Below are 23611 nucleotides of genomic sequence, written 5' to 3' on the forward strand. Positions count from 1 at the left end.
AGCAGATTGGTGTTCTAATTACTTGCTTTGCTATAGAATTGCTGTATGACTTTGGGCAAGCCACTTAAACTCTCTGTTCCTACTCCATCTGTAATGAGGAATTGAATGAATTAATATTTGCAACATGCTTTGAAATTCTCTGATGGAAGGTACTATGTTTGTCCAAAGCATACAATCATGATATACCATCCCACGTATTCATACGGTGGAAGTCAGTGTGCAGTTACAGCTTTTAGCATGATTGTTCAACTCTAGATCACTCCAAATCCACTTCCTATGGTGCTGAGATTACCTGCCTGATCAGGGGACATTTGGGAGCAAAGATCAGATTGGAACCAGTTTCTTTGCTGCGTTCAAAGACAGAAAGGAATTTCACAGCTTCACGTGTTGCTTGGGTCCAGGTAGAAAATCTCACATCATGCCAAAGGGCCAGTTAGGGTCATTTTGAACCCAGCCGACCTGACTTGGCATTAAAATGCTTTAAAGGACCCACTCTGCTCTTCCACAGTGGAAATTTAGCTTCTGTATATGAGTTTTCCTTTATTCAGATACAGTTTCCTTTTATTATTCTCACATTCATTTCTCAGCTTTCACTCACATTAACACCAACTGTCAACGAATATAGTTTTATGGAGCAAGGCACTAAAATGAAAGTCCTTATCTCTAAAATTCAGGAACTTTTTGTTAAAACATGCTGTTTCTCTCTCTCTTTCTCTGTGAAAGCTCAAAGCAGCATTGCACCAGACAGGTTTAGAAAGCTCTCTGTGGTTTAGGATGCCAGCATAACCCTGTGCGTGAACATGTATTCAGCCTCGTGCATGTTTCAGAGTAGGCAAAATGTTACTTCTTCAAGTGGTTGTTCATGTCCATTCCAAGCAGGTGTGTGCGCGCCGCATGCACACCAGCCGGAAGATTTTCCCCTAGCAGCGTCCGTAGGGTCAGCCCAGGCGCCCCCTGGAGTGGCGTCACTACGGCGCCCTATAAAGGGGCCCGCCGACCCTCCACCCCCTCAGTTCCTTCTTACCGCCGGTGACGGGTCCCCCAGGTTTAAACTCTGTAAGGACTGCGGGAAATTCATGCCCCCAAGAGTGACCCGCACTCTGCTTGTTTGAGGTGCCTCGGAGAGAGCCACCAAAAGGACTGGTGCTCTATCTGCAGGGGCTTCTGCCCAAGTACTCTCAAAGACAGAGCTCAAAGACTTAGAGTCCTCCTGATGGAGGCTGCCCTGCGGCCACCCTCGGACCCGGAACCAGCCGAGGCGGTGCCCAGCACATCTTCCTCGGTGCGGAGCACCCCGGCACCAGCATCAGAACTTAGGGCCCAGCCCAAGTCTTCCAAAACCCGGCACCAAATGGAGTTGAGTCATAGGTAGTCAGCCTCGGTGCAGCACCGCTCACCGTCTCCGGTGCACGCTAAGAGGAGGAAGCTGGTGAGGGAACGGTCACCCCACCAGGACCCCCAGAGTCTGACGCCGTCCGCGGGTGCAAGCGGTCAGGCTGGGCTACAGCCCTCGGCTGCTCCGTCAACTCCCGCACAGCAGAGAGGGCGGTTGATTGCGGACCGGTCTAGATCCCCGGACCTCAGCGGAGGCTTGCGCCTCCCCTCAACACCAGAGGCATTCGAGGCAGCCCCAGACTTGATGGGACTCCCGGCACCAGCCTCCCCGCACTGTAGTAGGGAGTTGCCTACCACAGCCCGTCCCCCAGTACAATCAAGGGGCAAGCCGGCCATGCTGTCGCCTCCCTCCCCGCCCCGCACCGCTAGGGCGGCACCGGACCAGATGGGAGGTTCCCCACCACCTCAGCATTGCTCTCCAGTGACATGGGGTGCTGCTCCTTCCAGGTCCTCTTACTCAGAGACTTCAGACTCAGAGGCAGACTCCTACCGATCAAGCCAGTCACGGAGCAGGAGATCGGTTTCGGGGATGAGCCACCAGCATTGCCACAGTGGCAGCAGCAATGACATCCGCTCTCACAGTGGCCGTTTTGGACCCCCTGGGCCTACCACCAGTCGGTAGGCCAGACATTGGGTCCTCAATCAAGGTCGGCATCGGTGGCCCCGGTGCAGTTGCCTCCTTCACTGGCACCGTCGCTGGGTAGGAGTGTGCCATATTCAAGTTCAGCACCCCCAAGCCGGGCAGCGGCACCAGCAGTGACTACAGTTCGGGCTCAACAGGCACTGCCCGATACGCCAAGTCGCTCACTGGCGATCCTGGTACCAGTCGTGGTGCCACATTTAGAATCAGAACTGGCCCTGCAACCACAGTACCGTGTGCCGCAGGACCCCGAAGGGTTACATGCAGCTGAGGAAGGGCCAGTCCAAGTAATTTCCTCGTTTTCCTCCCCGGGCGAAGCGGTCTCAGGCACGACTGCTGCACTGGCCCTGGAGGACACTCGGATCCTCCAACAACTGCTCAGGTAAGCAGCTCAGAGCCTCGCAATCCAGGCTGAGGAAATAGAGGTGGACGCGGATCTGGTAGTAGACATCCTGGCTCCCTCAGGGCCATCCTGGGTGGCTCTTCCGTTAATCAAGACCATAGCGGATACGTCCCGTACCCTATGGCAGACGCCAGCCTCACTGGCCCCTACTTCCAAGAGAACGGAACGGCATTATTTCATCCCCTCTAAGGGGCTCGAACACTTGTACACTCACCCCCCTCCGGACTCCCTGGTGGTGGACGCAGCCAACCAACGGGAGCGTCAAGGGTGTCAGGGATCAACACCAAAGAACAGGGACCTCAAAAGACTCGACGTCTTTGGTAGAAAGGTGTACTCTACGGCAGGCCTACAACTCCATATTGCCAACCAACAGGCGATAGTAAGCCGATATGGTCATAACACGTGTTCAGCCATGTTGAAGTTTACGGAGCTCCTCCCCCAGGACTCGAGGTCAGAGTTTTCGGCCCTGGTGGAGGAGGGGAAACTGATTTCCCGAGCCTCTCTCCAGGTGGCCCTAGATGCGGTGAACTCAGCCTCGCACACCCTGGTCACAGGCCTGGTTATGAGGCGGGGAGCCTGGCTCCAGGTCTCAGGCTTTCCCTATGAGGTCCAGCAGACCATTCAGGACCTCCCCTTCGAGAGGCAGATACTGTTTTCAGAGAAAATGGACAAGCATCTCCATAGCCTACAGGGCTCAAGGGCCACGCTTCGCTCGCTGCCCGCAGGCGGCCCCACGCCCCTAGCAGCCTCAGACTCGCCAGGAGCTAGGGCGCAGGCAGGGCAGAAATGGCAGGAGGCGTCACCAACGCCACCCCTCCAGCCAGGCAGCTGGTCAATCGAGGCCGTCATCGGGGTCTAGGCCCCCTGTTTGATGGTGCAGTCGAGGGCAACCTACCTGTCGGGACAATGGATCCTTCTACCCCTATCTTTGGGTCACGTCTGTCCCCCTTCTACCGTGCCTGGTCCTGAATCACGTCAGACAGCTGGGTGCTCCACACGGTAGAGAGGGGATATTCTATCCAGTTTTCCTCCCTCCCGCCCCACCAGCCCTCCTCCCCATCCTTCTTCAAGCACCCCTCTCACGAGCAACTTCTAATTCAAGAAGTGCAGTCCCTCACGGAGGCAGGGGTGGTGGAGGAAGTCCCTCGAGAGCTCAGGGGCAAAGGCTGCTTCTCCCCGTATTTCCTAATACCAAAGGCGAAAGGGGGCCTGAGACCCATCCTGGACTTGCAGCAACTGAACAAGTTTGTACAAAAGCTCAAGTTCCGCATGGTCTCCCTGTCCTCAATTATTCCCTCCCTGGATCCAGGAGATTGGTATGCCGCCCTCGACTTAAAGGACGCTTATTTCCACATTGGCATAATTCCCCGACACCATCGGTACCTCAGGTTCGTCGTGGCCGACGCCCATCTGCAGTTCACAGTGCTCCCGTTTGGCCTGTCAACTGCCCCAAGGGTCTTCATGAAGTGCATGGCAGTTGTGGTGGCCTTCCTGTGCAGGCGGGGCATCCAGGTATTCCCCTACCTGGACGACTGGCTCATAACGGGCCACACCAAGGCGCAGGTGGAGGCTCAGGTGGTGTTCATCAGGCAGACCTTTCTTAATCTCTGCCTCCTCTTGAACGAAGCCAAGTCCACCCTGTCTCCTACGCAACGAATAGAGTTCATAGGGGCGGTCCTGGACTCCACCCACGCCAGAGCGTACCTTCCGGAATCCAGGTTCCACGCGATTTCCGAGCTTATCCTCAGACTGCAACGTGCCCCAATTACCACAGCACGGATCTGCCTCTGGCTGTTGGGTCACATGGCGGCGTGCACCTATGTGGTAAACCATGCCAGACTCCTCCTTTGCCCGCTACAGTCCTGGTTAGCAACAGTATATCGCCCGTCTGGGGACCCCTTGGACTCAGTGGTGTCCATTTCCCCCTTGGTGCTGACTTCGCTACGGTGGTGGCTCGACCTGCAGAAAGTGTGCATGGGCGTCCCCTTCGCCACCCCTCAACCCTCCCTCTCTCTGGTAACAGATGCCTCGGATCGGAGTTGGGGAGCACACCTGGGAAATCTCAGGATACAGGGCTTGTGGTCGCCAGAGGACCTTGAGTTGCATATCAATTTCAGGGAGCTGAGAGCGGTCCGCCTGGCTTGCTTGACCTTCTGGTCCCATCTGGCCGGCAGATGTGTTTCAGTCCTCTTGGACAACACATTGGCAGTCTTTTATATCAACAAATGGGGGTGCATGCTCCTCTCCCCTGTGCAGGGAAGCCCTTGCATGTGGGATTTCTGCGTTCACAATGCTACTCACCTGACAGCGTTCTACCTTCCGGGGGAGCAGAACAGCCTGGTGGACACCCTCAGCCACTCGTTCCAGGGTCATGAGTGGTCCCTCCAATGGGACGTGGTATGCTCAATCTTCCAGTTGTGGGGCTTTCCCCAGTTAGACCTGTTCGCCTCAAGGGAAAACAGGAAGTGCTGACGGTTCTGCTCCCTCCTGGGCCGCAGTCCGGGGTCTCTGTCTGATCCCTTCCTCCAGTCTTGGGGGGTTGGTCTGCTCTACGTCTTTCCTCCGATCCCTCTGATACACAGGGTGATTTTGAAGATCCGCAGGGACTACACACGGGTAATTCTGATAGCTCCAGGGTGACCGCGCCGACATTGGTACACGTCACTCCTGCACATGTCCGTTCAGGCGCCCCTGACACTGCCCCTGCTTCCGGACCTGATCACACAGGACCGGGACTCCCTCCGCCACCCAAACCTGGAATCTCTCCACCTCACAGCCTGGATGCTCCATAGCTGAACCCGGTGGAGATACAGTGCTCCCAGCAGGTCAGACCAGTGCTGCTCGGTAGTAGGAAACCATCAACCAGGGCCACCTATGTGGCCAAATGGAAGCACTTCTCCATATGGTCGGGTCAGCAAGGTCACAATCCTCTGGGGGTCCCAATCCCTATTATCCTAGACTATTTGCTCCACCTCAGACAACTGGGCCTCTCCCTCTCCTCGATTCGCGTTCACTTGGCGGCCATCTTGGCTTTCCATCCGGGAGGGGGGGGGGTACCTCGATGTTTGTGAGCCCGCCAGTGGGGCATTTCCTCAAGGTTATGGACAGGCTATTTCCGCATGTTCATCAGCCAGCTCCTGCCTGGGACCTGAATTTGGTCCTCTCCACCCTCTCGGGACCTCTCTTTGAGCCCCTGGCTTCATGCTCCCTGTTGTACTTGTCGTATAAGACCACCTTCCTGGTGGCGATCACCTCGGCCAGGAGAGTATCGGAGCTCAGGATGTTAACATCCGAGCCCCCATACACTGTCCAACTTAGACTTCGCCCAGCCTTCCTCCCCAAGGTCATCTCACAGTTCCACATGGGACAAGATATCTTTCTCCCAGTGTTTTATCCGAAACCACACTCTTCCAGTGAGGAGCGGAGGTTACATTCCCTGAATGTCCACAGGGACTTAGCCTTTTACATCGAGCGTACCAAACCGTTCAGATGCTCGATGCAGCTCTTCATCGCGGTGGTGGATAGGATGAAAGGGCTCCCGGTCTCCTCTCAGTGAATCTCTTCATGGATCGTGACTTGCATCCGAGAATGCTACCGCATAGCTAAGACCCCAGTCCCTCCGGTCACAGCCCACACCACTAGGGCGCAAGCCTCCTCTGTGGTATTCCTGGCTCAGATCCCGACTCAGGAGATTTGTAGGGCGGCCACGTGATCCTCCATCCACACGTTCACGTCGCACTATGCCATCACGCACCAGGCTGGGGATGATGCAACCTTTGGTCGTGCAGTACTCCAGTCAGCAGTGAACTCCGACCCCACCACCTAGGTTCAGGCTTGTGAGTCATCTGCTTGGAATGGACATGAACAATCACTCGAAGAAGAAAAAACGGTTGCCCACCTTTTAGTAACTGTTGTTCTTTGAGACGTGTGTTCATGTCCATTCCAATACCCACCCTCCTGCCACTCTGTCGGAGTGCCAGCAACTGAGGGGGTGGAAGGTCGGCGGACCCCTTTATAGGGCGCCGTAGTGGCGCCACTCCAGGGGGCGCCTGGGCCGGCCCTATGGACACTGCTAGGGGAAAATCTTCCGGCTGGTGTACACGTGGCGCGCACACACCTCCTTGGAATGGACATGAACAACACATCTTGAAGAACAACAGTTACTAAAAGGTGGGTAACCGTTTTATATACAATATTAGTCAAAAACAAATGTGGCCATCTAGTTACATTTAAAGTGTGAGTGGAGAGGAGTGGTTTGGACCAGAAAAATGAATTCTAATTGTTCCACTCTTATCGATGGCTTCATACTGCTTATATTTATAACTAAACAGAGAAAGGGAGAAGTCTAGAGTGATACAAAACCCAGTGTCAGACAGGCTGTTGATGGCTTGGTTTGGATGATGTTGAAACAAGAAAAGTTGAGATCTTTACCTTATTCTGACTGCCAAGTTTGCATAAAAGGAGTCAGGAAGTTACCTATCAAGGTAGTTGGCTGCCAGTCAGTCACATCCTTTAGCCTCTTGTAGGCTGCTCAGCCTTACTGTGTTACCAGGTGCACTTTAATTAGAGCTGGGTGAAGAAAAGTATTCCATCTCATCAAGGATTTCACTCTTCTGAAGTTTGGTTTCATTTTGATTGGGAACAAAACCCACAAAAATTGAAATGTCTGTGAGGGGATGGAGCCCCAGCTTTAGGGCAGTCCACCTGGTGGGCTGCTGCAGACCCTGGAAGTCCTGGCATCCTCAGGAGCCAAGATGGCGAGAAATTACCTATGAGTGAGAAATTACTGGGACATATAACCTTCCACGTTTCATTGACTGGCAGAGCCATGTAGCTTTTGAAAATTTTACTCTTAACTGCTTGCCCCTAGAAAGGAACAGAGGGGAAAGTTTATACTCTTGTTGACTGTACTGTGTCCTACTTTTGGGAATACGCAAGAGCCCTTCAGACTACAGGGCTATCAGTCCCACACCTTTCACCAGAAGGTAATATTCATAAAGGGGTATGTGTATGTAGCCTATTCATGCCCCTAAGTGCCCTCACAAAGGACTATATTTTACATAATCATTTAAAGCAGACGAGGGGGTGGAGATGCCATGTACTCTAGATACATGGACGAAGACAACTAAGTAGCTGGGCCATTTTTGGTACATTTGAGGTGAGCTCAGAGGGTGCCTCTCCTGAATTAGCCTTTCTCTTCTAACTCAGGTATCAGGTTTCATTAGAGAGGAGCCATCCTGTATTTTGATCTCAGTAACAACACTGTACATACATACCATATGAACTGCACATCAAGAAATCACAATCAATTTCAGAAGACCACTAGTTCCCAGGAGTGTCTTGTATCTATCTGTTCAAACTGTGCCACTGTTAAATTGTCACAGTCAGTGGCCATGTCTACATCTTCAATTTTGCAGCGCTGGTTGTTACAGCTGTATTAGTACAGCTGTATAGGGCCAGCGCTGCAGAGTGGCCACACTTACAGCAACCAGCGCTGCAAGTGGTGTTAGATGTGGCCACACTGCAGCGCTGTTGGGTGGCTTCAAGGGCAGTTCGGGGAACGCGAGAGCAAACCAGGAAAGGAGACCAGCTTCGCTGCGGTTTACTCTCGCGTTCCCGAACCACCCAGCAAACCTCAGGGAAGGAGACCTGCTTGCTCGGGTTCGGGGAACGAGAGAGCAAACCGGGAAAGGAGACCAGCTTCGCTGCGGTTTGCTCTCGCGTTCTCCGAACCACCCTGCAAACCGCAGGGAAGGAGACCTGCTTGCTCGGGGGTTCGGGGAACGAGAGAGCAAACCGGGAAAGGAGACCAGCTTCGCCGCGGTTTGCTCTCGCGTTCCCCGAACCACCCTGCAAACCGCAGGGAAGGAGACCTGCTTGCTCGGGGGTTCGGGGAACGAGAGAGCAAACCGGGAAAGGAGACCAGCTTCGCCGCGGTTTGCTCTCGCGTTCCGGGAACCACCCAGCAAACCTCAGGGAAGGAGACCTGCTTGCTCGGGGTTCTGGGAACGCGAGAGCAAGCTGGGGAAGGAGACCAGTTTGATTACCAGAGGCTTCCTCAGGTATGCTGGGATACCTGCTTATTCCACGGAGGTCAAGAAAAGCGCTGGTAAGTGTCTATACTTGATTACCAGCGCTGGATCACCAGCGCTGGATCCTCTACACCCGAGACAAAACGGGAGTACGGCCAGCGCTGCAAACAGGGAGTTGCAGCGCTGGTGATGCCCTGCAGATGTGTACACCTCCTAAGTTGCAGCGCTGTAACCCCCTCACCAGCGCTGCAACTTTCTGATGTAGACAAGCCCAGTGTGTTTGTGAATTTGTTTTTGTCACAGGAATTCCTTTTAGCCAGACTAGCCAATATCCTGTCTCTGAAGGTGCAAGAAATCCCACAGTAGTCATATGTGGGACAATTCCCTCTCCATCCCTTAAAAAAAATCACATCTTACCCTTACAGCTAGATATTGGCTTTAGCTCTGAGGCAGGATGTTTTGTATTCCTTGCACATTTTTTGTTAGCATTAACTGTATTAACTCTGGATATTCTTGTTATCCATAAAACTGCCCAGTCCATCTTTGAATTTTGCCAAGTTTTTGACCTCAATGATATCCTATAGCAGAGAGTTCCACTGTCTATTCACATGTTGTTTGAAAAAAGTATTTTTGTGTCAATTTTGAATTTTCCACCTTTCAATGTCACTGAATTAATATTTGTTCCTTTGTTTTTGTGTTATGAGCCAGGGAGAACAGAAGCTCCCAATCTACCTTCTCTAGACCATTTATTATTTATATACATTAGCATGGCCTCTCTTATACATACTGCTTTCTAAGGAATGCAATTCCAGTCTTTTCACTCTGCCTTCATATGAGTGCTTTTCCATGCCCCTAATCATTCTCATCACCATTCTCTGAACCCCCTCCAGTACTGCACACCCTATGGCAGATAAGGCTGCACTGTTGACTTATATAATGGCATAATATTTTCCATATTATTCTCAGTCCTTTTCCTATTATTTCCTAATATCTTGTTTGCTTTTTAATTGCACTGCACATTGAGCAGAGGTCTTAACTGAGCTCTTGACCAGGTCTCTTTCCTAAGTTGATGCAGTTATCTTTGAATCCTGTAAGGGGACACCACTGTTAACCTTTTCCTATGATTAAAATTGGCCATTTATTCATAGTCTTTGTTTCCCATCTCCTAGCCAGATGCATGGCAATACTTTGCTCCTCTTCCCATGATGACTGCAAGCATCTTTTGTGGAAATTTGTCCAAGGACTCCTGAAAGTCTAAAATGTCAACCCCTTGTCCTTTTCCTCTACTTTGCTAATACATTCAGAGAATTCTGGTAACTTAGTGAGGCAGTATTTTCCTTTGCAGAAATTGCATTTATTAGACCCTATTGTGTCATGATCTTCTAGGAGTCTGAATATGCCACTTTCTAACTATGTTTTCAACCGGTTTACCAGGTGTATATATAAGGCTTCATAGTCTCTAATTTCTTGGACCACCGCTGGAGCCTATTTTAAATACAGGTGTAATACTGTACTTTCAAGTCCTCTGGTACAGTAGCTGTTTCTATTTATAGTGCATAATTTTGCTAGCAGCTCAATGACTTCGTACTTAATCTTCTTTAGAACTCTTGGATGGACCATCTGGGCCTGGTGACTATTGCTTTTTAAATAGTCAGTTGTTCTAGAACCTCCTCTTCTGACCTCTCAAACTCTGATAGCAGCTTATCTTTATTACCAGAAAAGAGCAAGTCCAGTGTAGGGATCTCCCAACATTCTCAGTGGGGAAGACTTTTCTAAAGATGTCCTTTAGCTTCTCAGCAATGTCCTTATCTTCCTTAAACTGCTCCCTGCTAGTGATTCAGCCGGCCCAGGGCTTCTTTTGCAGGCTTCCTGTTTCTGATATACTTGAGCTATCTGCTCTTTGAAATCCACCTTGGTTCTCCTAATTTCCCTCTTGCATGTCACCTGTAATTTCTGCTCTTGTTTATCTCCTTCCCTGGGGTTACAGTTTTGAATTTTGAAGGACTTGAATAACCTCCCAACCTTGCTATTTAGTAAGCCAGACTGGCTCATTCCTTGCCTTCCAAGTTCCTTTTTCGTCCAGAGGTTTGCCAGCCTTCTGAGACTCTGGTTCCTTAGGCAGCATTCATGCCACATCTAAGGATTTTACTTCCTTTACTTTTGCCTTTGGGGCCTTTTTAACTAGCTCCGTCACTATATTGGACTCTTCTTCTCTGAAGTTCAGTGTCACTGTCATGTCCTGACACCTTACCTCTCCTCTAGAGATCAGTGAACCTAACTATAGGTGTCAAGGAACTGCTTCTCTAAACTTCATCCCATGGTGCTTTTTGATTAGCTTAAAGGCAGGTAGTTGAAGTTTCCCCGTTATTATTATTTTGTTAGACTTTGCTGCTTCTTGTATCTCTCTGAGCATTGTGCACTCAATTTCTTTCTCTGTCTGGGAGCCAGTATGGCCCTGCTAACATATTTACATTCTTTCAGCTGGAATTTGTACCCCTATGGATTCAGCTGTGTGATCTTTTCCACTTAGAATTTTTATCTTGCTATATTCAATCGAATCTTTTAGACACCACACTATTCCACCGTCTCTGTGGCCTAGTCTGTCCTTCCTGTATAGTTTATAACCAGGAATGACAATAACGCATTTATTTTTTATTCCACCATGTTTCTATAATGCCTCATCCTCATTCATTGCCAGGCATTCTAGTTCACCTATTTTTGCTTTTAAGCTTCTCACATTCCTTTTACCACGTTCCTGTTTTTATTTAACTTGGTCTGACACCCTGCTGTTCTCACAGAAATTTCACCTGATCGTTCCCCATCCCTGCTCTTGCTCAGTTTTGTTTCCTACCATTTGTTGGATATCTTTGTATTATTAACAGTGTTAACAGAGATCTCTGTCTGATTTCTGTGCTCTTTGGCTTATGTCTGTTTTCTCCCCAGCTCCCAGTTTAAACCCTCAGTCAAAACCTTAATTTCACATGCCAGCAATCTGGTTTCACTTTCATTAAGATGGCGCCCCACCTCCATCCCTTCTATGTAGGCTCCCTCTTCCCCAAAATATTCCAAGGCGCCTAGTAAGTTTAAACCTCTTGTCTGTACGCTATAGTCTCAACCACACACTGAGTTTAGAATCTGATCTTTAAATGCACATACAGCTACCACTCATCTGGTACATGTATGTGTTTTCACCCAGCGAGCAATTGACTCTGTTTGCCATTAGTTTTGCTAATGAGCACAAGGGAATAGAGGCCAGTGCGAAGATGAAGGGAACTACTCTGATAAAGGCACTTTGCATGCCATGATGGTTTGGAGCAGATGCAGGAAAAGTCACTGAATCCTGCAGAGTTCACTGAGCCATTAAATCCAAATAGAAATAAGAGAGCCCCCACACAACCAGCCGAGATCAGTAGCTGTCACTTGTACTGCCAAGATGTGACGAGAAAGAGTGTGTCTGTCCAAAACTACTGTCCACCATTATACAGAAGGACCCCAGTGTTTTTGCAGAACACCAAGACCTTCATCTGACTCCAAAGATAAAATTTATCTTGTGGCCTTCTTGCCAAGGCTGGAATGTTGCTGGTTTTGCTCCCTGTTGCCCATGAGATCTCACTTTCTTCCTTCACACTCCTGCAGGATTACGTCATGCCCAGATTGCAGGGAATTGCATTCTCCTCATGTTCTCCAATAACCACGCTGGTTTTATTCCCCAAAAGGTGAAAGATGCGCAGCAGCATCCTTCACTTCTTCCTCCTCAGCCGTGTCTCCTCATGGCAAAGAAGATGCCATGGTATTACTTCCATCCACACTTGAGTTAAACCTCCTGGTACGCAGCCAAACCTGCCTTAAATAGCCACTCGAGCTGGCCGAAAGCCAGGACTCATTCCATAAAGGTGGAGCAGAATTCTACCAGCAGTCTTTGGAGATATTTTGGGGCAGATTTTTGTCACAGGGTATGGGCTAGGAAGGGAGTCATGATATATAGCAAGGGTAGGGTCTGATGGAGAAACAGTCCAAGAGGCGTGTGGAAGGGATAGTGACCCAGAGGAAGGTGCTTTGGAGCCGTCTTTTCCTTGCAGATTTCACAGCTACTCACGGCTGTGAAATCTGCAAGTCAGCTTGCTCTCCGACCTCAGCTGTAGATGCTTTTTGCAGGCACAAGCTGATCACTGATGGGGAGTGGCAGAAATGGAAAACAGGATGGATTGTAAGGCAGAAAGTGGGTTGTGTTGAAAGGCGTAGCTTTAAATCGGCTATAGGTTGTTCCAGCTTTACAGTTCCTCTTGAGAATACAAAGCACAGGTTAGTTCAGTTACCTAGAGCAGAGGATATTAGCTTTGGAGTCATGCTCAGTAAGAAACCAGCTTTCAGTAATGATATGTGATATATTTGAGTCCAGTGGCCTGACTTGAACCAAATGAAACAGAGACTATGGCATTAGCACCCATATAGCACTTTACAATTGTAAACTAATGTTTGAGCCCTAGATGAGCTCTGTGCTCTCTCACTGGCCAAAGATCCAGGAGGATCCTGTGATTAAGGCACACAATTGGAGTCAAGAGGCCCAGGTTCAGTTTTTGACACTGCCACTGACTTGTGTGGGGTTTGGCAGGGTGCTTGACTTCTCTGTGTTGCCCTGTTTTCCCTCTGTGGAGTGAGATAGTTAGAAAGCACTTCCAAGTCCTTGGATGGCTCTAGAGAGCACAAGGGAATTTTATTAAGCACAGTTGTTTCTAAAACTTGTCCATGGTCTACGTGAATTAGTTTTTTAATTAATGAACAGATTCAGGAGCATTCCTCAATCATGGAAAATGCTGCCAACGTGTAAGAACTGAAATGAGGATGGGCGGATGAGACTTTGAGACAGGATTATGACCTCACCTCTGTATTGCCAGACTGTAAATTTGAGCTTTACAAGTGTGAGTGCTCATACATCTCACTGGAGCTTTTCTTGTGTGAACTATTGTATTACTATGGAAGGCTGGGAGATGGAGTTTAGAGTTAGGCTTTCCTATTTGAAGGACTGACTAAGCCGTTAGCCAGAGAATGATGGTAGAAGTGAGACCTTTCACTAGCCTGGATAACATCTGTGTCCTAGCTCAATCTGACCTGCCAAACACCAGCCAATACCCAAAGGGTATTTTCATTAGGTGTTGCATTAGCCTGTGAAATCGCATTTTGTCCACACATAGGCATTAAAGTCTTGCAGCGGATCTCCATTTCAGTCTCTCCTCTCGTTTTGAGAGCCTGCAGGAGATTGGGGAATAGTGGATTTCCCTGTGCCCTAGTATGCAGTATTTAGATCAGTCGATAACATGCATGCTGATAAAATTGAATTGTACCAATGGACTCAGGAAGATGCTTTGATTTATTGGCTAAAGCAGAAAGCTGTTTTCTGCCTTTCAGTCTGTGAATAAACCATCTTACCTCAGGGCTACTAGCATCTGTCATCTCCCCTTTCTGCTAGAACAGGTGTGATGCTGCTCTGATTGATGGAATGAAAACCAAGTTGACATTTCTTTCACTCTCTTACTGGTCAGCATCTTGACAGACCACTGGAGTATTATCTGAGCACCTCGGTGCATTGGCACACTGACCTGTTCATACAGCATTAGAGGGACTCTCAGGGCTGCTTCGCCCAGCAGGGAGGCTGAGGATGGGGTTGGACAGTCCTTCCTTGGACTCCCAAAAGTGGATGCTTTGGCTGACTGGTATTTAAGAGCCATCCCCTCCTCCCAAAACACACGTCTCCTGGGAAAGCCTACAGTCTCTTCTGACCATACAATGCCAACAGCAGTACGGAGGATTCATGATCATCACCAGGAGGTTATATTGATCTGAAAGCATTTGTATGAAGCCAGTTGGAAAGGCTGGAAACACTATTTCATGGGGACTGTGTTATTGTAGGGAGCAGAGCAGGTTGGATCCCCTGGGAGGGGAAAATGTACTGGGCTGCAAAAACAATTCCCACCCCCACCCCCCCACAACCAGCTGCTTCGAGCGCTCCACAGGAATCTGTCTCGAGTATGCTACTCTGGTTTCTGTCATCCAAGCAGAGCAACATGCTGTATGAACAACTGTTAGTTTAGCCTCATGGTACCCCTCTGAGATAGGTGTCATTATCCCCATTTTCCATAGGGGAAACTGAGACACAGGAAGGTTAAGTCTCTTTCCAAAATGACAGGTTTCAGAGTACCAGCCGTGTTATCTGTTATCTGCAATCTGCAAAAAGAACAGGAGTACTTGTGGCACCTTTCATAGCCCACGAAAGCTTATGCTCAAATAAATTTGGTAGTCTCTAAGGTGCCACAAGTACTCCTGTTCTCTTTCCAAAGGTCATGCAGGAATTCTGATGGAGCTTGGAATAGAACCCAGGTCTTCTGACTCCCAGGCTGAGGCCCTGTTCACAAAATTATCCTTCCTTTCCCATGAAGAGGAGGGCTAATGCGATTCCTTCTACCCCATTTGGAGTGGGTTGCCTCTCTCTCAGGGTCAGCAGAGTTAGAGGCCAAGGTGTCTGATAGCTGTTAGGAGCCTGGCTTACCTACTGGTTTGAAGAATATGGCTGAGGAGAATGAAGGTCAGTAGCCCTTCTCCTTTGCTACGGCTGCTTCCTATTAAACTTACCTTCCCAGCGCACGTTGGCGAGAGTCTATTGGAACCTCTGATTGGTTTTTCCTTGTGTATGGCTAGTTCTGCTAAGCCATGGTAAAAATAGCAAATTAAGTAAGGACTTTAGCTGCTTCTCACTGAGTCACGACTAAATAAGTATTAAATATCTGGAATGACATGAGGGCTTTGTGCGTTGCTTCCAGTTGTGTAGTAATGCCCCTCCCCTAAATAGAATGACTGTCTTTTTTTAAAAAGTCGTTCACATGTTAATCACGTGGATGCGTTCTGACACCGATTCATGGGACAAGATGCTCCTTCAGGTGCACTGGGGAAATCCTCTTTGAACAGAAGTTGTGGCATCAAAGTGGTTAATATCCTACATTAGGACTTTTTAGTCTAGCAAACAAAGGCCTAACAATTGCCAGTGGCTAGAAACAAGGCAGAAGGTTTTAAGTGAGGGTTAGTAACCACTGGAACAACTTCACAAGGGTTTGGTGGATTCTCTGTCACTAGAAGTCTCTAAATGAAGATTGGATGTCGTTCTGAAAGAAAGGCTCTAACTCAAACAGAATCACGAGGTGACATTCTCTGGGCTGCATTAGACTGGAGGTCAGACCAATCAGTTTCTTAGATTCATAGGTTTTAAGGCCAAAAGTGACACGTGCAATGATGTCATATAGACTGAATCCAGCCCTCTCATCCTTCAGGATCTCACGCAGTGCCCTGTTTGATGTATCATTTGTCCGGTGCATCTGTGGGTGCTCGCTGTATAAAGGCAGGATTCAGTGGCAATCGGTTCTAGTCATTTGACATGTTAACGTCTCTGATTTTTTTATAAACTTTTACTTGTTTTTTTCTATTTTCTCCCAAGTTGTACTTAAATAAAAAAGTGACTAGCTCAGGGGAACTAATGGACAATCCTTGCAGGCAAGCTCCCCTGCTCCCCAAGGCCTTGTCGCAAGCAGAGCTCCTTGGTCTGCTCCTGGCACAGACTGTGGAGGCTGAGAACTAGATGCTGGGTGTGGGCAGGGGCCAGAACCACCCCTTCCTGGAATTCTGTCCCTCTGCAGTCTTTGCCAGGAGCAGATCAAGGGGCTCTGCTTGTGACAGGGCTTTGGGGAGTCTTTTTAAACCCTACAAATCAATTGGAAAACTTGCCTGATTGGGAATAGGAGCAACTTTTTTTAAGGCTGATATTCCTGGGGCTTTTCGGGGCCAGCTCCTTTCTACATCTTCATCCACTTCCCCCACTTGGGCAGTGGCTGAGGGGGCAGGAAGAATTGCTGCAGGTGCCCTTCTTGCTCCTGCCCATTCCAGCCAGAGCCGTGGGGTGCAGAGTGCTCCATGGCACAGAGTGCCCCACGTGCTGGAGCTCCTTGGGCACAGCGCAGGGTAGCCTGGAGACATAGGCATGCTAGGTCCCCCCCTACAGCCCTGCGAAGGAGGAGGGAAGCATTCTTGGCCAATGAGAGGGCCCGGTCCATGCCGAATTGCTGGATCAGGAACACAACCCTCCCCTCCATACTCAGGACAGCAGCGGAGAAAGTGAAGCGACCCCACCCTTCAGATCAGCCCAGGAAGAATTACAAAAGCCCTCCCTTGGTTTTAACTCCTCCTTTTGAGGCTGCCTGTCCTACAGAGAGCACCAAAGAGATTGCAAACCTGGAAGAGGCAGGTCGTCTGATTTCAACAAGCCCTGGAACTATAGAAGGCTGGAAGGCTTTCCAGCCAGAGGTCCCCTCTTGATCCAAAACAATCTCCCAACATAGAGAGGCTTCCAAGATTCTCTTTTGTGTGACACAATGGGGTATTAAAGACAGTGAAAGAGGGCATGGTACTGCGGCAAAATTCCCTAGTAGCTCTTGTGTTGTACTTTGGAGAGAGAGGGTTCTAGATTTATCATTTTTGGACAACCCTCTCATCTAATCCCAGACTCAGAATGCAGCCGTTCAAGGCCTGTCTGACAGACTGTCTCCTGCAGAAGCACAGGGTCCTGATCAGCATAGAGAAAAGTCATCCTTAGCTATCTCAACACCTTCTGCACCTGGGAGTGACCCTAGACATCAGTTAGGTCAAGGATTTCATTTCAGAGGACAGAAAGTAAAAGGTCTTTTTGGGTGATTCATCAGGATTTTCCCTCCAGACCTTAACTCACTCCTGGGCAAGCAGGACACTCTGCAATGGGCCCACTTCCATGAGGTCCCTCCCAAAGCTTCTCCTTTCCTACCAGAAGGAAATTTCATCCAACCAGGATATATGGGTTAGTGTTCAAAACTGGTTCCTACCTCCCTCAAGTGGCAGGCTTGCCCCGCAAATTTCCAGTGTGGTTTTCTAGTGTCAGAACCAGAGAAGCTGATCAATACGGACACCAGTCTCCAGGGCTGGGGGCTGACTCCAGCTCCAACCTAGCCCAGAGTCTGGGTGGGGGAGGAGAAAGTAAAGAGTGTATAAATTTAGCTGGGGCTGTGTGTCATCAGGCTGCTTGTCACTCTCAATAAGCCACCTGTAACTACCATCAGTGCCACAGCCAGGGCATGACAACCACCACTCCCCAAAGAAGTGACTCTTGACATGGGCGGAGCAGACTCTAAGCTCCAGCAGAGTCCCCACCTCAAGGGAAGCAGGTCAGCAGACTAGCTCTTTGAAAAATGTTGTGGGATCCAGACTCTGTCCCCCCAAGTCCCTCCAAACTTGCAGCTTTCTCATTCTGGGCCTTTTGCGCCACAAAGCCTCTGAAAGGTTCTTCGCAGAGACAAGATCACAGAGCACAAGCCGTCAGTGCTTCCCTGGGATGATGGTCGGGCTGTCTTTATTCTCTCCCTCCCTTTCCACTATGGATGAAAACAGTGAAGAAGATCCTGGGGAACAAATCCTGGTGCATCTGACTGCTCCCTACTGGCCCTGCAAGGACGCAGTTTCAGACCTGATTAAAATGCAGCTGAAGCCTCCTCTGACTTGAATAGTATGGAGGGGATTCTGAGATATGGCCCAGTCCTTTACCCAAACCCAAACATGCTAAAGCTAACTGTGGGGAAGCTGAAAGCAGGGAACTGAGATCCCTAGGCTACTCGCAGCGTGCGCCCGAGCAACCAAAGTGAAAGAGGAATTGGAGTTCTTGCAGGATGGCCTAGCTGTGGGCCTTGAGTCCAAAATGCTGACAAGACAGGTGTTAGCCATCGTTTGTGTTTTGGCTCCGTGACAACTTCCATTCATCACTGATACAATTCGATTCCAGATATAATTCGATTCTGCTTAACCCACTTGTAGTCCAGACTCCCAACATGGAGTTCAGACTTGGTTCTCCAGGGATGGTTTGGGTCAGAGAGGCAGACAAAGCTGCCAGCGTGGACATATGCAGAAGCCTGGCTATTCCATTCTAACTGAAGGACCCTAAAATACTGTAGTCTAGTTGAGTATTGAATAATGGCTTGTTTTGAAAAGACAGCCCTGAGTTGCAGCAAACCTCTGCTGGTTGTATGGCTCCCATGGTCTCCAACAAGCTCTACACTCATTTAGCCCCACTGGAGAAGCACAGCGAGAAAGAGGTGGTGAAGCCAGAGTCCTAGTCTAAGAGTAGCAAAGCCGATAGTGGCTGTCCCTTTGCAAAAAAATAAATGGAAGCCTAGGGCAAGCGCTCAGGGGTATCCTCCCCAGGGCCCGTGTAAAGGTTGGAGGCACAGCATAGCCTGTGGATCTGTGCATGGAGTAAGGGGGAGAAAAGCATTGCAGGGGCCTGTGAGACCTGAGGCACATACACACTCCTGAGGTCCTGTAAGGCAGCGATGGGAGGAGCAATACCAGGGCATTGCCGAATGTGCTGCGTCAGCAGCAGGCAGGGGCTCTTCCTCTTGGCTGTGGTTGGGATTGTCCTCCCACAGGTACAAACTGCTTTGTACATCCCACAGCTCTGACTGCCCAGCACAGGGGGACGGGAGAGAGGAGAACTTGGTCTGTCCTGCCCTAGGGAGCATTTTTTGCATTGGAGTCTCAATACTTGCATTCTCTATTGAATGGTCTTTTACGTCAAAGCTGAGTTTAGAATTAAAAAGCTGGGAGATTTCTTGTATCCCCAAAGTTCTGTGACAAGAAATATCTCTCCTCGGTGGTTGCATGCTCACCTTTCCGGGTAAAACATTGTCAGCTTTGGAAGCTATTGATCTGGTGATGTCCAGGAGGGGCTGGTCTGGGCTCCTGCATGGTTTATGGGGACAGAGAATGCTGGTGAATTCCAGGAAGGGCTGGTTCTGGCACCTAAATGCAGCCAAAATTTGTCGGTCTGCCTCCAAGGGGCACACCTCACAGGTCAGACTGTCGGACATGCAGGGTACCAGAAAGAAAATTTACAGGTGGTAATAATCCCTTGGTCTTATAGTGCCTTTATCCACAAATCTCAAAGCACTTTACAAATGAGGTTCATATAATTATTCCTGTTTTACAGATAGGGAAACTGAGGCATGGAGAGGTGATGCGACTTGCCCAAGGTCATCTGGCAGGCCAGTGACAGAGCCAAGAATAGATCCCAATCTCCTGTGTCCCTGCCCTGTGCTCTAACCAGTATGCCATAATTTTCCTAACTCTGGTTCATTCTTGGCCTCTCTGCTAAATCCCCCAACAAAGGGGATACTGATAGTGCTGGTGATTTTTGTGCTGCAGACTCCTGTCTGGACTGGACTGAGACTAGCTCAGCATAGCACACCTGAAAAGGCATGACATGGTGGGAGAACCCTGTGATGTTCCTGGCAAGGTTTTTTCCTGGGAGCTCTTCCTTTTTTCTAGATACAAATGTCTGGCGTGTTCCATGCAAACAGGTGAGATTTGAGTGAGAGTTAAATGAGAAGCAAAATGGGACTTGCTTCCCCCCCAAGGGAGCCATTGTCAGAGCTGGGGTTAGAACGGTGGAGATCGGCTCTGTGCTCCGATTACTGGGCAAGGCCACTGGCTGCTCTGATAGCATCTAGTGAAAAGGAAGTAACTGTAGCTGTTGTTTTCCATGGCTGTTCTGAGTAGGGGCCTCAAAGCTGCTGAGAGGGGATCTGTACTGGTCTGCATTGGACATGGGGACAGAGGAGATAACTGAGGTCAAGGAAGCTTATTGCTAATCGTGTAACTACACAGCTCTTCTGCAGGTAATCGAGTCAGTGTCTAGCTTCATCTCTTAATGCTCTTGTTTTCTTTTTGCCCTACAGTGAGAAACGCCAACTCCAAGTCAATGTCACCAATCCAGTCCAGTGCAGCATGCATGGTAGGAAATGCACGGTCTTTGTGGAAACCAGGATCAACCAGACACAGCCAGACTTCACCAAGAATCGTTCAGGTTTCATCCTCTGTGTGCCAGGAAATTAGCATCCCTCCACTAGAGCAGAGAGCCTTGAAAGGAGACAGACCTGGGCTTAGGTTGCCCTCCCTGTGCCTTGAACTTTTCAAGGGAATTAATTTAGAAATGCTCAGCTGTGACTTGCAGTCATGCACCTAAACATATCTCTAAAGCTAGAGGTTCATCCAGCCCAAATTCAAGAGAGAGTTTCTCTGCCACATCCACCAGAGCTTAAAATATCCAATCAGATGTGCCCAGCTTGGCACGCCTGGACTCAGGAAACTGCTTCTGAGCGATTCAGCCAAGAGCATTTACTTATGGGCACTGCTACACCTGGCTTCCTCCCTTCCCCCACGCTTCTAACCCTCTCCCATGTTCCTCTCCGAGTTTAACTCCATGTCTCAATTTCACAATGTTGTGCAGCCTCTGTTGGAGGGACCAAAGACTGGGCTCGGGAAAGGAGTCCAGCAGTAACATAACTTGAATTGGAAAGGCCAAATCTCCCTTAAAAAGGGCTGGATTCTCTTGAGGAAGGCACAGAACCCACACTCCTCCCAGCTCCTCTCTGTTAGAGCTCATGTGCCTCCTGCTTCTCCTGTAAGAAGTCTATTGGTCTGTGAGGAAGGAGGGGCTGGGGGAGCTACACTAGCATCAAGGGGGTGGAATCAAAGATGCGGAGGGAGGGCTTTAAGCTGCCATAGCTGTTGTCTTTCCTAAGTGGTAACTGCTTCCTAAACCTTCGGAGTCCCAGCCTGCATTCTCCAGCCTGACCCAGCCCCAGGGTGCAGTGAGGGCTGAGGTGAATGCTGGCTGAGCTCTCTGCACGGCTGGCTTAAGGAGAGGTTTCCTTTCCAGGGTCTGTGCAGAGGCTCTGGAAAGATTGGAATGATGGGTCCGAGGAGACCCAGCCCACAGCTCTCGAGTCTGTGTACAAGAACTCTGTGCAGTTCCGTCCAAGCAGAGAGAAAAATCCACAAACCTTGGTCATAAATGGAGAGAATTCCTCTTCTGCAGCTGCCTAGAGACCCTCCTTAGCCATGCATTGGACACCTTCAGCACAAGCCCACGAGCCCCCTCTGTGCCTCTCTCTGGCCTTTCTGTTAGCATCATACTTAGCGGTTGGTGTGTAGCCTGCATGTGTCTGTTCCCTGTGCCCCAGGCTGGTAACAGGGCACTGGTTTCAATCAAGTGCAGACTTTACCAGCTCTCCATTCTCCTCTGCCAGAATTACTAACCAGCTTCTGATTTAATGTCAGTGGATTGTATGTCAGGCTTCTACTGTGGTGCTTTAATGGGGGAGACAGTGACATTATGGGGCTATTGAGACTATAGCTATTCGGTTCTGGCACTGCTGGTCAGGTCAGGATTCCAGTTTTCCATGCTGTACAAGGCCTGCTTGGGGGATCTGTCCCAGTGAGCCCATCTTAGGCACCTCCAGTCCCTGGCTTCACTGGATCAGTTGTTTAGCTCTCAGATCTGTATGTTTTAGCCCCACCCCTCCCCCAAAAGGGGGGGGGCTGAAGAGGCACTATTCAAGGGCATGGTAGCCATCCAGCTCCATAGTGAATATACAAAGTCATCGTATGAACAGAGGGGAGAGTACGTGGGTCACAACAGTGTCTCTGCCCGGCCACTGCCAGGGGGACTCTGAGATTAATTGGTATCTGGAATAGAGGAGAGAAGCTACAGAGCTGTGTTTAATTAGGACAAGCTTAATTTCCAATTTTGTATTTGCCAGAGTCCCTGTGGGATAGCTCGGTGGTCTGAGCATTGGCCTGCTAAAACCGAGAGTTGTGAGTTCAATCCTTCAGGGGGCCACTTAGGGATCTGGGGCAAAAGTCTATTGGGATTGGACCTGCTCTGAGCAGGGGGTTGGATCAGATACCTCCTGAGGTCCCTTCCAACCCTGAGATTCTATGGCTATTCCCTTCTAGCCCCTTCCTATGGCTGTGCTATCCCTTCCCCTGCTGTACACCGCACAATTGCAGTGCGTGGTCTCTAGCTAGGACACCGAGTGCAGCCCATTGTCATTAAGGAGCAGGAGTCCCCAGGGCCACCCTGGCACCTGCTCACTCAGTTTCCTGCACTGGATGGCAAGGAGAGCTCCTGTGGCCTGGGACGCTCATGGCCTTTTCAGATCCCCCCCCATCCATTGGGAAAAAGCAATTATGGCTGTTGGCCAATGCAGGTTAACTGTTAGCGGCTGCTTTACCAGGGCTTAACACCCTAGAGCAACAAGGAGCGTGGAAGTGACTGCCCAGCCAAGCAATTGCTCCTACACGTGCCAAACTTGTGTGTGCGCGCACAGATGGGTTATCAACAAGGGGCCTTTACCTCTCATTCTACTTACTCCCTGGCTTTTGCTGCTCCTCAGCAGAAGAATGCCAGCTCTCGAGCTGGTTTGTAATTTGTGCTAGGAAGGAGGATTTGATTTGGTTCTAATCCTTATAAAGCAGTAGACGAAAAGGGGAGCCGTCCCCAGCCGCTGTGCCTTTCCATTTGCACTTTTTGCTTTTTTCTGTAATTGCCCAAGTGCCTCCCCAGTATCACGAGTGTAGTAGCCACATTAGTGGGAAGAGTTTTAATTAGCACTTTGGTACGGTATCCCTCCGACGAAATGGTTGTATAGAATCATGATGGATGTGTAGGAAATCTCAGAACACTGCGAGGGGGGGATATTGTATGTGATGAAGTATGTGTCTTTATTAAATGAAATACATTATTTGTGCCTGTTCTGGTTTATATATATAATCCTGGTTTTCCCATAAATTAATTCTTTCTTAATTGTATTCTGATTTTAAGCCTGGGGCAATAATGCAATGAACCTTTTTTAAGCAGTTGATACTGTAAAATATTAAGGGAAAAGCCCTACTATTATGAAATTAGGGTTTTTTGTTTACATAATTCAATATAATAAATAAAAGCACTATTAGTTGCACCCTGATATTTCTGGTCTCTCTTTCTTATAGCGGAGATAAAAGTCACAGTGGAGAGAAGCATGTGTTCAGCAGGGTTTTCCCTGGATGGTTTATCGACGAAGAGGGATGTTTCACGTACTGCCGTCAGCGCGGCCTATGGTTCTTGCACCTTAGGTTACGTTAAAATGCTGACCTCTAACAGTGCTCTGGGGAGTGGCCTAGACTCCTTACTGTAGGGTTTGATGATACAGAAGCCGTTTTGTTAAACAGGCCTCAGTGGAGCTAGGGACTGAAATG

General features: G+C 49.3%; 1 protein-coding gene across 1 annotated transcript in view; it reads left to right on the top strand.

Moving 5' to 3' along the window:
• The window catches only part of MYO1D (myosin ID), a 341939-nt gene extending 319714 nt beyond the window's left edge, over positions 1 to 22225 (top strand). Inside the window, exon 22 of the mRNA XM_030541463.1 lies at positions 20269 to 22225. Coding sequence (XP_030397323.1) covers positions 20269 to 20425 — 157 coding nt within the window. The 3' untranslated portion in view covers positions 20426 to 22225. The remainder of the gene's footprint in view (positions 1 to 20268) is intronic.
• The last annotated feature ends 1386 nt before the right edge of the window (positions 22226 to 23611 follow it).

This window comes from Gopherus evgoodei, chromosome 23 (genome assembly GCF_007399415.2).
Source record: "Gopherus evgoodei ecotype Sinaloan lineage chromosome 23, rGopEvg1_v1.p, whole genome shotgun sequence".
NCBI classification, from domain to species: Eukaryota; Metazoa; Chordata; order Testudines; family Testudinidae; genus Gopherus; species Gopherus evgoodei.